Raw genomic sequence first — 14,020 nt, 5'->3', positions numbered from 1 at the left:
AGGACCGTGTGAACCAGTGTATATTTAGCTTCAACTTGTTATTTAAGGGCAGTGTGCCATTTTCTTTCCTGCTCCTAAAAAAGATGACTCCAGATGTCCCTAACTCTCTGCTGTTCTCATTACCGCCAGCAAGGTGTTCCAAAATTGAGGATGATAACGTTTATGGTAGAAGACATTCAATAAAATACCTAGATCCCGTTTGCCAGGGATGGCTTTCTGTTATTGCTTCATTTCAGACCTCTGAACTTGGAAATGGAATGTGTTCTGCAGGATGCTTAGAGGAAAATGTATTTTGGCTTGATGAGACTGTTATTTGAGATTCCTGTAATGCTTTATTGAATTATGTATTGTAAATAAATGTGTGCATTTCGCAACCAGAGCACGTCATAAGACGATGTTGTTGTCAGTTGTAATCAGAACGTCCTCTGCTGGCTTCTTATGCAGGTTTCATTTTATTAGATGGTGGTGAAACTATTTTGGAGTTCAAGAAAGGTTAATAACCTCATATGTTAATAATTTCATTCCTCTAAAATAGAATAATAGCACATGTTTTCATACAATTCCTCTTGATTAAATTACCACAGAATAACCACATTATTTAGTGTTCTCTGATTTCACTCTAGGGGGAATTTGATTTACTGGCTAAATCTGTGCAATTAATTGGCTTAGAAATGTTGGAAGAAAACATACCAGCATATTGTTATTTATGTTTGTTTCATATTTGCATTGTGCTTGGTGAACTCCTTGACACACATTCACTCATGCACACATATAAGTTCATGCAGTCATGCAAGCGAACACAGATGCACACTCAAAAGTATTAATATCATCACAGCAGGAAGTGTAAGAGAGCGTGCAATAAATAGCTCTAAGTGTCCTCTCAAGCCCCATAGACATAACTACATGTCTATCCTATATAACCCAAAACAGCCTGTTGATCCCCCTCTTTGATTTTCTGCTCTTATTTGCTCTTGATTTTCTGCTCTTATATACATATATTTATACCCCTTCATGGAATAGAAAAACTCTCTGAAGTTTGCCAAATACCCTTATGGGATAAACATAGCTTTGCTGTGTACCTGCGGCAAGAACAAGGAGGGAAAAAGAGAGAGAGCCAGCAATAATCTCTATTTCTGTGACAACGGAGGGTACTGAGTGGTCAGAGGAAGAGATAAGCTCAAGACGGCCGCTTTGATCTGATCAGCAGTAATTCTCCATCTCTCTGTGGTTTCGGAATGAACACGGCTATTTGTCGAACCTAATATCCTTTAGTTTCGCTCGCTTTCTTTGAGCATCCCCCAATCTGCTATGGTTTAGAGTGAATTTGTTACATGATGCACAGATATGTAGAGATAAACATCTTTTGAGCGAGGCCTGGAAGTTTTTCTTGGATTGGCGTGGGGTCAGAGGCGGTTAGATTTGTTTTTATTAGATTGCAGCTGCTCATTTGAGGTTTGAAATTGATGTTCAAGGTTGATGATGTGTCTAATGTGTGACTAATTGTTAAAGTGCCCCTATTATTCTAGTTTAACCCCTAGGAGTCTGAGCTGTTTTGGGGCCCTTTAGAAGTTTTGACATGCTCTGACATTTGTGTTTTTTTCAGTTGCTTATAAACATATTAATGACAAAGGTGTAATTACACTGTATTCAGCACAAACTGGGCTACCATAATATCTGAGCAACATGTATGTACATGCTTGTATTTTTAAGAGAAACATGTTTATGCATGATTTCTGAAAAAAAAATAAAATAATAAAATTAAGGCCTCAAAACACACAATAGATATGTGTTCACAAGACTTTTGAATAATGAGTGTATTTGCATTGAGTTTTTGCGTCAAACTGATGTGAGAATCATTGAACCTACTCATTCACATAAAACAATACACTGATTTAAAATTTGTAAGACAGTTTTTCTTCACAAAGCCAGTATGCGAGGAGGCTTGATATCTAATGAATAATGATGAGATAACATCTGAGATAACAAAATAACATATTAGCCCGCATCATGAGCTGCATAATGAATGAGCTTCAGGTAGGCCTATATGTGACTGTGAGCAACAGAGCAAAGGAAATATACTTTTTATTTTATTTGGAATGTAGTCAACAAAGGCCTGTTATATTTTAAATGATCAAAAGATTTGACTACACTGAAAAAAATGCTTTTCTTATTTGGTATTTTTTCTTGTTTCCAGTCCAAATATTTAAAATTCTTAAATCAAGATTAATTTACTAGATAAGTAAAAAAAAAAACAATCTATATTATCTGCCACAACAATTTATGATTTATTAAACCATAATTTATGATTTCTTACACCAATTGATTAAAACACAACAATTAATGAGATTAAAACCATGTTTTTACTCCAAACTTGCTTTATATCACAAGTCAAAGGTTTTAAATAACCTTATGTGATCTCATTTGGCTTTGGATCAAAAAATCAGACAGAAAATTGGCCTATATCATTTTACAATATTCTGCATAATTATAAAAGCTTGAATAGCATTGCATTATAAATACAATCTATTATGAAAACACCCAACATGGTATAAATTACACAGATGAGCCATATATTGTCGCGATTGTGTGTTTATTATCTTCAAACTTGTCTATCTGCATGTTATAGCGATTTCTGGAAGCTGTTTATGTCAGGGAGAATGTCACAGGGTATCTTCTTCGTCTACCATATATGGACTACATGTGCACGGAGCGCTGCCAGTATGAACTGAAAACACAACAGATTGAAATAATAACACTTCTCTGTATAGAAATTTGACACAAACATATGAGAATCTTTCAATATTTCTCCTCATCTGCACACTTTTGAACTAAAAGCCCTGAGGGATGTTGTTTTGTCGTGAGTCTTCATGGCGAGAATAGAGGAGTGTTTATGAATGAGATCAGCTGACGCTCATATTACAATCAAAGGTACCAACGCTGTTTTCATATTCATAACTCCTGACACATATTAACAAATTATAGTCACTATATGACTTTGAGAATAAAACAGAGGTCAAAAATGGAAGCTTGAGTCTTAGATAGTTTGTCAAGGTAATTACTTACATTTGACAGTAATTTTGAGCTAATTGAAACAAAGAAAGCTTCAGTGCGTCCTCGCGCAGGTTTTTGCGTTTAATATTCACAGATGCTTACAGAGTAAACTTAGCCTACTACACACAGCGGTGGAATCCGCTGCTTTCAGAAATGAACAGCTTTTCATGGAGAATTATTCCTGGATTATTAAACGCGTCTCAAAACGATGTAGTTGTAGTAGGAATGCAGTACTTGATGTGTTTGTTTGAGTTGATTTGTGTGTGGGCGTCGACTCCGGAGCCTCAGTATTTGAATCTCAATAGAGCATGTGCTCCGTGAGCGCGGTCGCATTAGTATATAATGAGCCGCTCAGGAACGACTAACATCCCTCTGCTTTCAAACAGATTACATAAACACAGAATATTTGTTTTTGATTTGGTTTACAGTGTTTAAAACCTGACATTTCAGCGTTTCTTTAGACATATGTCTCATGTTTGTGAGACAAGTATTCACTAAGCTAGAGGTCATTTTCTGAAGACTATCTGAATGAACGTCTTTGACAGAGAGGCTGCAGATCGTGCATCATGTTTGTTGTCTTTATTTTGAAAAAAGCACAACAATTAGTTTTTATTGTGACTGTACACAAAACAAATTGAAACTTAACAGATTATAATGATGTATAACACTTGCCTGAATGATAAATTGAATGATAAAAAACTAGTTATTTGAGTCTCTTTTGCACTGATAAGAAAAAAAGCGAGCGCCGACTCGAGGGTTAAAGGTTCCTAATTTTGTTTTGGGGGTCTTTTACAGTAGGTTTAGTGAAGTCAAGTCATCTTTATTTATATATATATATTTTTTTACAATGCAGATTGTTTCAAAGCAACTTCACAGTGTTAAACAGGAAAATAATGCAACAGAATTTGATTCAGCTGTACAGCCGCTCTGGAGAAAATGGTGATATCATCCAGCTCATTTCAATTATCATATAGTGACAATGTGGGCATATCAGTAATTTAGATGAAAATGTATTTGAATATTTAGTGTATATAGTGTTTACATGCATCCAAGTTCAAAAAACACTTTAATATACTCATAATATACATTGTATATCACCTCATTTCTCAAATAGTCTGAAAACGGTTTGTTCGAAGATTCAGTCTCTCTAATCCCCTCCTTTCCGTGAGCCTACTCTGTTGGAAACGAAACACCTATTACCATATCTGAATTTCAGCTCTGGGGGCTTCTTTGGCACTTGATACAGTGATACAAACAATGGCGTCTGTTTTTCCATATCAATTGCAGCACGAATCCTAATCCTTTTAAAGTGAATGAAAAGTGGATTCGCATTGCTGAAAACAGCCACATGTCGAGAACACAAACCAAACTCCTTCAGGCCTCAGCTACAACTACAGTGTTTAAGGGCGGGTCAAAGTAGACGTCATTCGCGGGCAGCCAATTAAGACCTTTGACTGGCATTATGCAAATGTGTTATATTGTTACGTAGGTATGTAACAGGAAGTGAGACTGGAATTCAGAATCGATTCTTTCTTTTTGGAGACAATAACTTAATTTGTCATGCACTTTTATCTTTAAAACCTTGCAGACATTTTACATTCGCAAACAGTTGTATTATTCACTGCATGAAAGGTAATATTCGAAAAAGCACAATAGGGGCACTTTAAGTGCTTTTAATCTATAAAAGATTTTGTCAATGTCTAAAAGGTCATAAATGATAACTAGAATCCAGTGAGAGCTTTTTCATCTTTTTGTGCAATAATGTCAATGACAGTTCAGCGTTTTCTTCCATCAGCAGAGTTGATATTAATTTTGACCCGCTGGACAATCAAATCAATCCCCAGCCTTCTCAGCCTCTGTCTGTTGCTATTTAATCATATGCCGTCTTCACAATTGAATCGGACAAGGTGACCTTTAGTTGCTTGTGCAGATGTGAGCTGTCAAAAAGTCCTTCATATCACAACTGCTTCTCTTTCCCAATGAGAGTTTGTGTTTAACTTTGAATAAAAGCGGTGATTGCCATGATGTTGTGATTTCAACATGATGTGAACATGAAGAATTTTTTTGCTAAGCTATCTTTATCGTATCATGTTAACAATTCTCATTATGCGGAAACATTTGGTCATATTCTAAATACAATTTATGTGTTTTTTTTCTTCTTCTCTCACCTCACTAGATAATCTTCTGATAGACTACCAGTTCACATTTAGTCTGCTTCAGGAGGACGATCAGCATTACACAGCTATTAACTTCATGGCTACTCCTGAAGAGGTCAGTGAGTTTGCATAATGTGTTCACAAACAAAATGCTTTTGAACAGGTTGCGTTTGATGTTGAACTTGGTGTGTTTCCAAAAAATTTGCCCAAATTTTGTGTCCTATACAAACCAAGTTTTCTTACACCAAGCTTTTTATTAGGGTTCAAAATGAATGCAAAATAACTATTTGACATAACTGCTGTACTATTATGTAGAGCAGAATTTTGAAACAATTAGATTTCATTTAGTACATTATGAGAATTAAATCATGTTTTGTGGCATTATACTTTAATATTATACTCGTTTGGGAGTTCATTTTTAGTCCATCTCTGCAAAACGGACTTCAGGATGGACTAAAATGAACTCCCAAAACGTACTGCCAGATTCTGGAAGATGAATTCTTCAAACAGTGGTACTAGAGGATGTGGTGCTGGTCCTTCAAGAGTCACTCTCAACCTATCTGTCCATAAAGCCTATAAAAAAACCTTCTTTATGTATTTTACAACACTTCAGCTTGTGATTCTTATCTAGTGGGGGTCATTTTTTAGGATTCTTTACCTAACTGAAGTCTCTGAGATCCTGACACCTTCACTTCTGGAGACTGCAGGTAGGTTGCAGCTTTGGAAAATGGTGGCGCTGGAGAGTAAAGGGTTCCTGATGGTTTCACCCTTAATTCTTCACCTTAATTCTTAATTCTTTTGCAGTTAACAGGTGTCTTTACTTCACCACCTGTTTTTGTCAGATCCTGCTGACCCAACGAGCATTTCACTGTCCAGTGGTCATGCCTTAACTGCAATGTCTAGTATTGCATTAGTATTGCATCCTTCTCATGGGCATTTAATACTTTTTGACTTTTCAGTCTGAGTTAAATCTCTTTTTTGGCTCAATTTATCTGTAAAAGAAAACATGCCTAATAATTCTGCACACCTGAATATAAGGTGATTTTCATTTCCAGCCTTCATGAACAATTATATATCACTTATACATTATTAAATACTAAATCAATAGTAGTTATTAGGATTACTGTGGTTTGGAATTGGTCAAATGTGCCTGGAAAAAAAATATGATCAGAAAATCAACGTGCCTAATAATTCTGCACTCCCTGTATGTATGTATGTATATATATATATATATATATATATATATATATATATATATATATATATATATATATATATATATATATATATATATATATATATATATATATATATATATATATATATATATATAGTAAACTCTTTATTATCAGCGATTTATTTTTAAATAAATTGTCTTCTTTGTTTTCCAGACAAATAAGAATCTCGATATGTCAATTAATGCATCTAACAATTTCAACCTCAACATAACGTGGACTATTGGCTCAACAGGTAAAGTATTTCATGTAATATTTCATAATAAAAGCAAAAGGTAATAATTACTTTGTAAAATAGTTCTGGCTGAACAAAGTAAGTAAAGGACAGCTATGTGAATCCGTTTGTCTAGGCATTCATAAAATGCTCTTTGATTTTAATTAAGATAAACAAGACATTGCTCTTGCACAGGCAAATGCCTGAGCAAGATAGATTTTCATTTTGTTGCTTTTGAATAAACCAAGCAGATATGTGGAGAAGTGTTATAGATTGTCCCATAGGCGCAGATAAACCAGACTCCCAATGGTGGCTAGAATAGTACTGATAGTGTTTGAGTATAAGTGTCATTGTCATGAGAGCTTCTTTATAGAAATTTTTAAAACTGAGCTCAAAAGAGTGGTTAATGGAAAAGTTGCGTTTTGTATTGTGTTGAATTGGAACAGTCATACTTAATGGAACAGTCTCTGTATGAGTCATTTGGGAAACATCAATATAGACTGACTGATGTTCGTGTTCATTTGTGGTTGGAGATTTACTCTATTATGATAAACCATGTATTCACCATTAACTATTAAATCTGTTCAAACACTTTGAGAAGCTCTTAGGCGTTTCTAGGCTTTGATCCTGTTGATATTCTAGTACAGCTTCTTACAATGCCATTATTCATATGTTTTATAGTTGAAGGGTTGATCAGAATATTATGGCACGTTTAATCATGCAGAGGGTTTTGTATGCAGACGTTGTTGTTGGCTGACGTGCACTTTGCTGACGCTGTGTTTTGTGTCCCTGCAGCGGGTACGATCTCTGGGGAGGAATTCCCCATTGTATCCAAGACTAACATCAAAGAGTACAGAGACAGCTTCTCCTGTGAGACATTCTCCTTCCTTGCAAATCCCAACATCACTTTCCATGTTTATGTCAGCAACTTTTCATGGCCAATCAAAATACAGGTAAGATCTGCTGCCTGATTTCTGTTACCTCAGCCAGGTGTGCGTTTCATTTTGTCCAGTCCAAAACAGCCTGTTCTTATTTATTAAGTCCAACATTTTTTTTTAAATTATTGATTTCTATGCATACAGTACATATAAAAATTGGATTGATGCATACCAAATGGATTACTAGATATACATGGATATTTTTTATATATACATTTGTGTATATATAAAAAAAAGTTTAGTTTCAACTCTATCCCTCCAGTTTGAGACTGCTTTTCTTCTTGTTATATGCCAAACTGTTGACTGATGAGCTTTTTATTTTGATATATTATGTATGGTAAATGATAAAGTTGTAAAATGATAACATTTTTGTTCAGATTTTCGGAATTTGATCAAAACAACATCATGATCATCAATATCTTCATCATAATGGACCACAACAACAAATTACTGTAAATATGATCCATGAAATTTGTTTTTGATTTCAAGTCAGGCTCTCTAAGCCCTCGTATCTAAATAGGGCACCAAGCATAACTATTATGAAGTGTGTTATGCAAAAATAATATGTTTAATGATCCGTGAGTCCTCTTTGTGCTCATCAATTATTTTGGAGTGCTTTATAAAAGCGCTCACATACTGTACAAAATATCTTCATGATATCTCTCAGCATTCACTTTATCTATGAACTGAAAAAGACTATTTTTAAATACTTATGTCCATTGCAGTCTCTGTTTAGATAATCTGGTTAAACTGGTAAAACTTCATATTTTTGAGGTTATGTTTGTTATTATCTGTGGGGTTTGAGTCAATTAATTGATGTGCCTTTTCACAGGGTTCCTAAAGTCGTGGAAAGCCTGAAAATATCAAGGCATTAGTACATTTCTAAAAGGTCATGGCAATATTTATGTTGAATATACATATTTCTAGTTACGACCAGCTCTCAAATATTTTCATTGAATCTAAAATGTGAGTCAAATCGCTATAAAATTATTTGAAATTACTTATCCATTACAAATTACTAGAAAAGTCCTGGGGAATTTTTTTTATAAATAAAATAAAAATTTGGGGGTTGGTAATTTTTTTTTGGTAACACTTTATTTTGATAGTCCCTTTTAAATATTCTCATGACTGTAAGTAACATTGCACTTATGTGTCAACTAACTCTCATTAGAGTATTAGTCGACTGTATGCAAAATATCTGCTAACTCTTTATTGTGATGGTCCTTCAAGAGACATTCTACTGACTATAAGTAACTTTGCAACTACATGTCAACTTATTCTAAACTTACCAGTCTACTAATACTCTACTAACACTCTAATGAGAGTTAGTTGACATGTAGGTGCAACATTATATATAGTCAACAGAAGGTGTTAAAGGGACCATCAAAATAAAGTGAACCCATTTTTTATACATATGCAAAGATTTCAAACAAACTGTCATTATAGAGTTTTGTTTGTAGAATTTCGAGGAAAATAATGAATTTAATCCATTTTGGAATAAGGCTTTAACAACAAAAGGTGGAAAATGTGAAGCGCTGTGAATACATTCCGGATGCACTGTACATGTTGCTATCATATTATGGTAGCCCAGTTTGTGCTGAATATGGTGTTATGACACTTTGCCATTAATATGTTTATAAGCAACTGAAAAAAGCACAAATGACAGAGCATGTCAAAACTTCTAAAGGGGCGACAAAAGTGGATCAGACCCGTAGGGGTTCATCCTTTTGAAGTGTCTTACCAAGCTGCTCACCAAGCTTTTTTTAAATTAAAAATGCAATACAATAGTAATATTGAAATAGTATTACAATTAAAAATAACTGTTTTATAATTATTTGAATATATTTTAAAATGTAATTTATTCATTTGATGGGAAAAGCTGAAGTTTCTGCTTTCTTTACTCCAGTTTTCAGTGTCACATGATCCTTCAGAAATCATTCTAATATGCTGATGTGGTGCTCAAGAAACATTTATTATTATTATCAATGTTGCAAACAGTGGTGCTGCTTAATAATTTTGTGAAAACAGTGATAATTGTTTTTCAGGATTATTTTAATAAAAAGTTAAAAAGAACAAAATTGAAATCGAAATCGTTTTGATCAATCTATTGCATTCTTACTGAATATTTTATTTATTTATTTTTTCAAAAAAGAGCTTATCGACCCCAAATATTTAAACAGTACATCCGTCAAAAAAGTGTAGAAACTCTGCTTTATCATTCCCGCTCTGCTTTACATATTAAACTTAAAGGGTTTGGACAGAACAGGTGGTGCTTTTTGTAACCGGGCTGCTGAGTAGGCCAACACAGTCATCAGTCTTCCCAGCAACCCTGTCGGATCATGCTGTGCCCTGTGTGAGAGTGCAACTGCACTGTGGCCTGTTAGTATCAGCCATGTATTGATTGTGGCTGTGAATCATTCCCATTAATGCAGTTTTACCATACCCACATATAGATGAGATAGTAACATGAGCCCTTAATTGTTCTCATCAGGAGGCCAGTACCGCAGTCATCTATAGACTGATCTGAGTAACCTGAGAAGAACTGCTCTTCTGGCCCTGACCTTCATCACGTCTGATGGACATACAGTCAAACTGCTTTCAAAATAAAATCATCTAGCCCTCCGATTTATTGGCCTATTTGGTGCATATAGAGAAAATAATATATCCTCCTGCCAGCCGCAGTGAACGATCTTGCATCTTCCTTTTACATGACTCAGAAAGACAGCAGTGTCTTTCAGTATTTGCTAATTTTGTTCATACAAAGTGATACTGAAAGATTGACGCAACAACTAATACTAATAACGAATGTGTTTTCTATTTCTCTTTGTCTTGTGGCCCGTTTGTGCTCACGCCTGTCAGTCAAGATTACACGTGGTCACGAGCACATCTAATACAAAGAGTATTTTATGAGGTCTCATACTTCATGGTTTAAAAGTGTAGGTCAAGACTGAAGTGACCCTTTCACAGGGAATGTGCAGACACACACACACACCGGAAGATGCAAGCATGAGAGGCCGCCGTCGGCCCTGTGGCTGAAGCGAGCTGCTGACATACTAGTGATTGGTGTCACAGTTGGAATTGTGTGCTGCATTCATCACCATCAGGCTTCACTTTTCCACTGCCCACAGTCACTCTCTTGCAGTCACTTACTCCTCTTTCACTCTCTTTATCTCTTTCATGTCTGGCACTGGCAGAGATTATCCATTTATAACACATCTCACGCTATGTTCAGTCTGAAAGTGTTGATCACACCAGTTGAATCAAATAAGCAGATGCATAAACACTTTTTTGACCTCATGCATGAATGCATTCAATTGATCAAAAGTGACATTTAAGACATCAATAAAATGATTTAAAAAAATTAAATAAATACTGTTTTTATCTATGCAAATAGCAGGTTATCACAGAAATATTAAGCGGCACAAGTGTTTCAAACATTGATAATAATAAAGATGTTTCTTACTGTATATTAGAATGATATCTGAAGGATCATGTGACACTGATGACTGGAGTAAGGGCTGCTGAAAATTCAGCTTTGCCATTATATTTTAAAATAAAAAAAGTCATTTTTTAATTGTAATAGCTTACAATATTACTGTTTTACTGGTGTGTGGTGGTTGGACTGGCGCAATATGGCTGCTGTCGGTGGATGCTGTACATTGGTGTTGGTTGAGGAGAACCCCTCTTCCCCCCTTTCGATGTAAAGTGCTTTGAGTACCCACAAAAGCACTAGATAAATGTAACAAATTATTACTGTGTTTTTAATCAAATCAATGTAGTCTTGGTGAGCATAAGAGACTTTCAAAAGTAGTAAAAAATCTTACCAGCCCCAAACTTTAGAACAGTAGTGTATATTATTTTATTAAAGAAAAATATTTAAGAGAGTGAGACCATTAGACTACAAATCTATCTTTTATTCATTTTCTTTTATATATAAACACATATTTCTATGATATGGTGATGGGGGGGAAATTTCAATGCTTTTGAGTTCTCTCGCAAACATTTCTCGGGGGAAATGCAAACATTTTGTGAGCAAACACAAAAGTATTAAAGCATTTACATAATTTCCCCCCCATCTCATATTTGTTTTCCATCACTGTGTCTCTTTAGGGGCTCCGTACATTTTGACATGCATCCACAGTCCACACAAATGTCCAAACCCAATACTTGGACCTTTTTTATTTTAAATGAACTGAATATGTTAGTGTGTTTAAAAAAATAGAGAGAGATTAATCACATATTCCCAGCACTGTTAGTACATGTGGTTTGCCTTAATGCTTGCCATTATTTATATCTCTTCCTATTAATCATGGATCTGCGCTCATGATGTAAGGTAACCTGGTTATCAGATTTAATCCAGATCAAATAAACCCAATCCTTCAGACTCATTAATGAGTAACAGTAGGAGAATCAGGATAGTCATGTGTAATGCTCATCTGCAAAGACTGCTCGGCTTGGGAAAGCCTACCCTGGTGATGAAAGCATTTCCTGCCCTCGCTCTGCTCCCCCAGGGTTATCACTCCAGTCTCAGGATGACATCAGCTTAGAGCTGAGGGCTGGTTTGGGGGGCAGAGCTCAAGGGGATTTGTCTATCCTAGTGGAACAGACTTGTATTTAGTTTGTCACTGTGGTCCTGTACCTCACCCCTCCAGTATTTTTCAGTCCACATCTACAGTTGGCTGCTCTTCTCACCACTTTATTTATTTATTTATTGAGGAATTAGCACTGGCAAATGAGCAGGATATTTAGTTTACTAGATATTGTGTTTAAGTATAATATCTTGTATTGTGTTGGTTTTAATCACAAATTAATCCAATTGAATGCAATTTAGAAGAAGGCTAGTGACTACACTGTCATTTATTGTCAATAATTGGATTATGTCAATAGCTGAACATATGATACCATATAAAACCATAATGATGATTATTGCTGTTTACGTAATTATTATAAATGAGTGTATTTTGCAACATCGTCTTAAGTGTCTATTATACCTGCAAAAACCTTGTCCAGTTTGCAGTTTACTCAGGATAAGAACTGCCCATTTAAACAAGAAAAGATTGTTTGACCAACATGTAAAGTGAACAGCCATAGTGGAGAGACTGGGAGTTGTCTGTGGGCATCTCTGAGACTGATACTATGATGCACCTATGTTGTATCCTCAGTTCTCTTCCTTCATTTCTGTGACATGATTATCTCCATCGAGGGAGATAGTGGTCTTATAGTCAGAAGGTTGCTGGTTTGATCCCAGCAGTTGCCACCAGTGTGTCCTTGAGCAAGGCACTTTACTCCATGTTGCTCCAGGGGGATTGTCCCTGTAATAAGTGCACTGTAAGTCACTTTGGATAAAAGCGTCTGCCAAATGCATAATGTAATGTAATGTAAATCTCAAAAAGACTCTATATTTAACAAAGCACAAACAAAAGACCTGAAAGCGATGCAACCTGTTTTACAGAAGTTTGCTGAACATAACCGCCATTAGAGTAAATTTAAAAAGTGTTTATAATAGTCTGCTCTAACAAATCTCTTTTACGCAATTCTTATTCCCTTCAGTCTCATGATGGGTAGAAGTATCACTGCTGCATTAGATAGATTTCTGTGTTGTATGGCCATCTTGTCGCAGCCATTCTAGACCAAGGAATGGGGGGTGATTTGATTTTCTCTACACACACATTGCTTATTTTCCCCAGTCCAGTAGACATCATTAAATAGAATGCCTTTAGTAATCTCATTTCTGACAGACAGTTTGCGGTCTACCTCAACTTCTGTCCATCTCGGACATCTGAGCGAGTCTCTTTGGATAAAGGGAAAATTGAAACGGTTAGCCAGAAACACAGTGGTGCCATATCTGTTGATAGCTTTATCACAGCAGATTGGCTTTCATAGCGGTGAAAGAGGATAGGTAAAGCTAAGTGCTCAGTGCTCCTCAATACGAGAAGGCCATGACAGCAGAGATTACTTCATATGCTGTGTCTGTTCTCACTTGTTCTCTCCTTCACAATGTGTAGAGAGAATGGGTGGGGAAAAAGAGCAAATCTGGCACTCATGTGAAAACTGAGAGGGCAGAAATAACTGTTACATATTTGCTTTATTTTTATCTGTACCTTATTTTAAATAATGTATATAATTTAACATACTAATGGTGCGTTCACACCGGACGCGATTCGCGCGAGTGATTTACATGTTAAGTCAATGCAGAGACGCGAAATGGCATTCTGCGGCGCGATTCGCGCGATTGAGGCGGCGAGAAGGACGCGACTTGAGCGTTTTGAACGCGCGAATCGCGTGAATCGCGCGAAACGCTCAAGTTGAAAAATCTGAACTTTGGCGGATATTTCGCGCCGCGTTAACCAATCAGGAGCTTGCTCTAGTAGTGACAACAATGAAGAGAAAATCTGTATATTGATATCTGGTTCAGACAATATGATT

General features: G+C 35.8%; 1 protein-coding gene and 1 long non-coding RNA gene across 2 annotated transcripts in view; both read left to right on the top strand.

The window, feature by feature from the left end:
* Positions 1–14,020, top strand: part of LOC307142248 — a 673,051-nt gene that overhangs the window by 373,635 nt on the left and 285,396 nt on the right. The window lies entirely within an intron of this gene.
* atrnl1a (attractin-like 1a) overlaps positions 1–14,020 on the top strand; it is a 351,306-nt gene that overhangs the window by 195,340 nt on the left and 141,946 nt on the right. Inside the window, exons 23-25 of the mRNA XM_079843147.1 lie at positions 5,228–5,322; positions 6,599–6,677; positions 7,452–7,609. Of these exons, the coding sequence (XP_079699273.1) occupies positions 5,228–5,322; positions 6,599–6,677; positions 7,452–7,609 (332 nt within the window). The remainder of the gene's footprint in view (positions 1–5,227; positions 5,323–6,598; positions 6,678–7,451; positions 7,610–14,020) is intronic.

Source organism: Gobio gobio, assembly GCF_949357685.1.
Source record: "Gobio gobio genome assembly, chromosome: 18".
In the NCBI taxonomy this organism is placed as follows: Eukaryota; Metazoa; Chordata; class Actinopteri; order Cypriniformes; family Gobionidae; genus Gobio; species Gobio gobio.
This window is presented reverse-complemented; position numbering and strand designations above follow the sequence as displayed.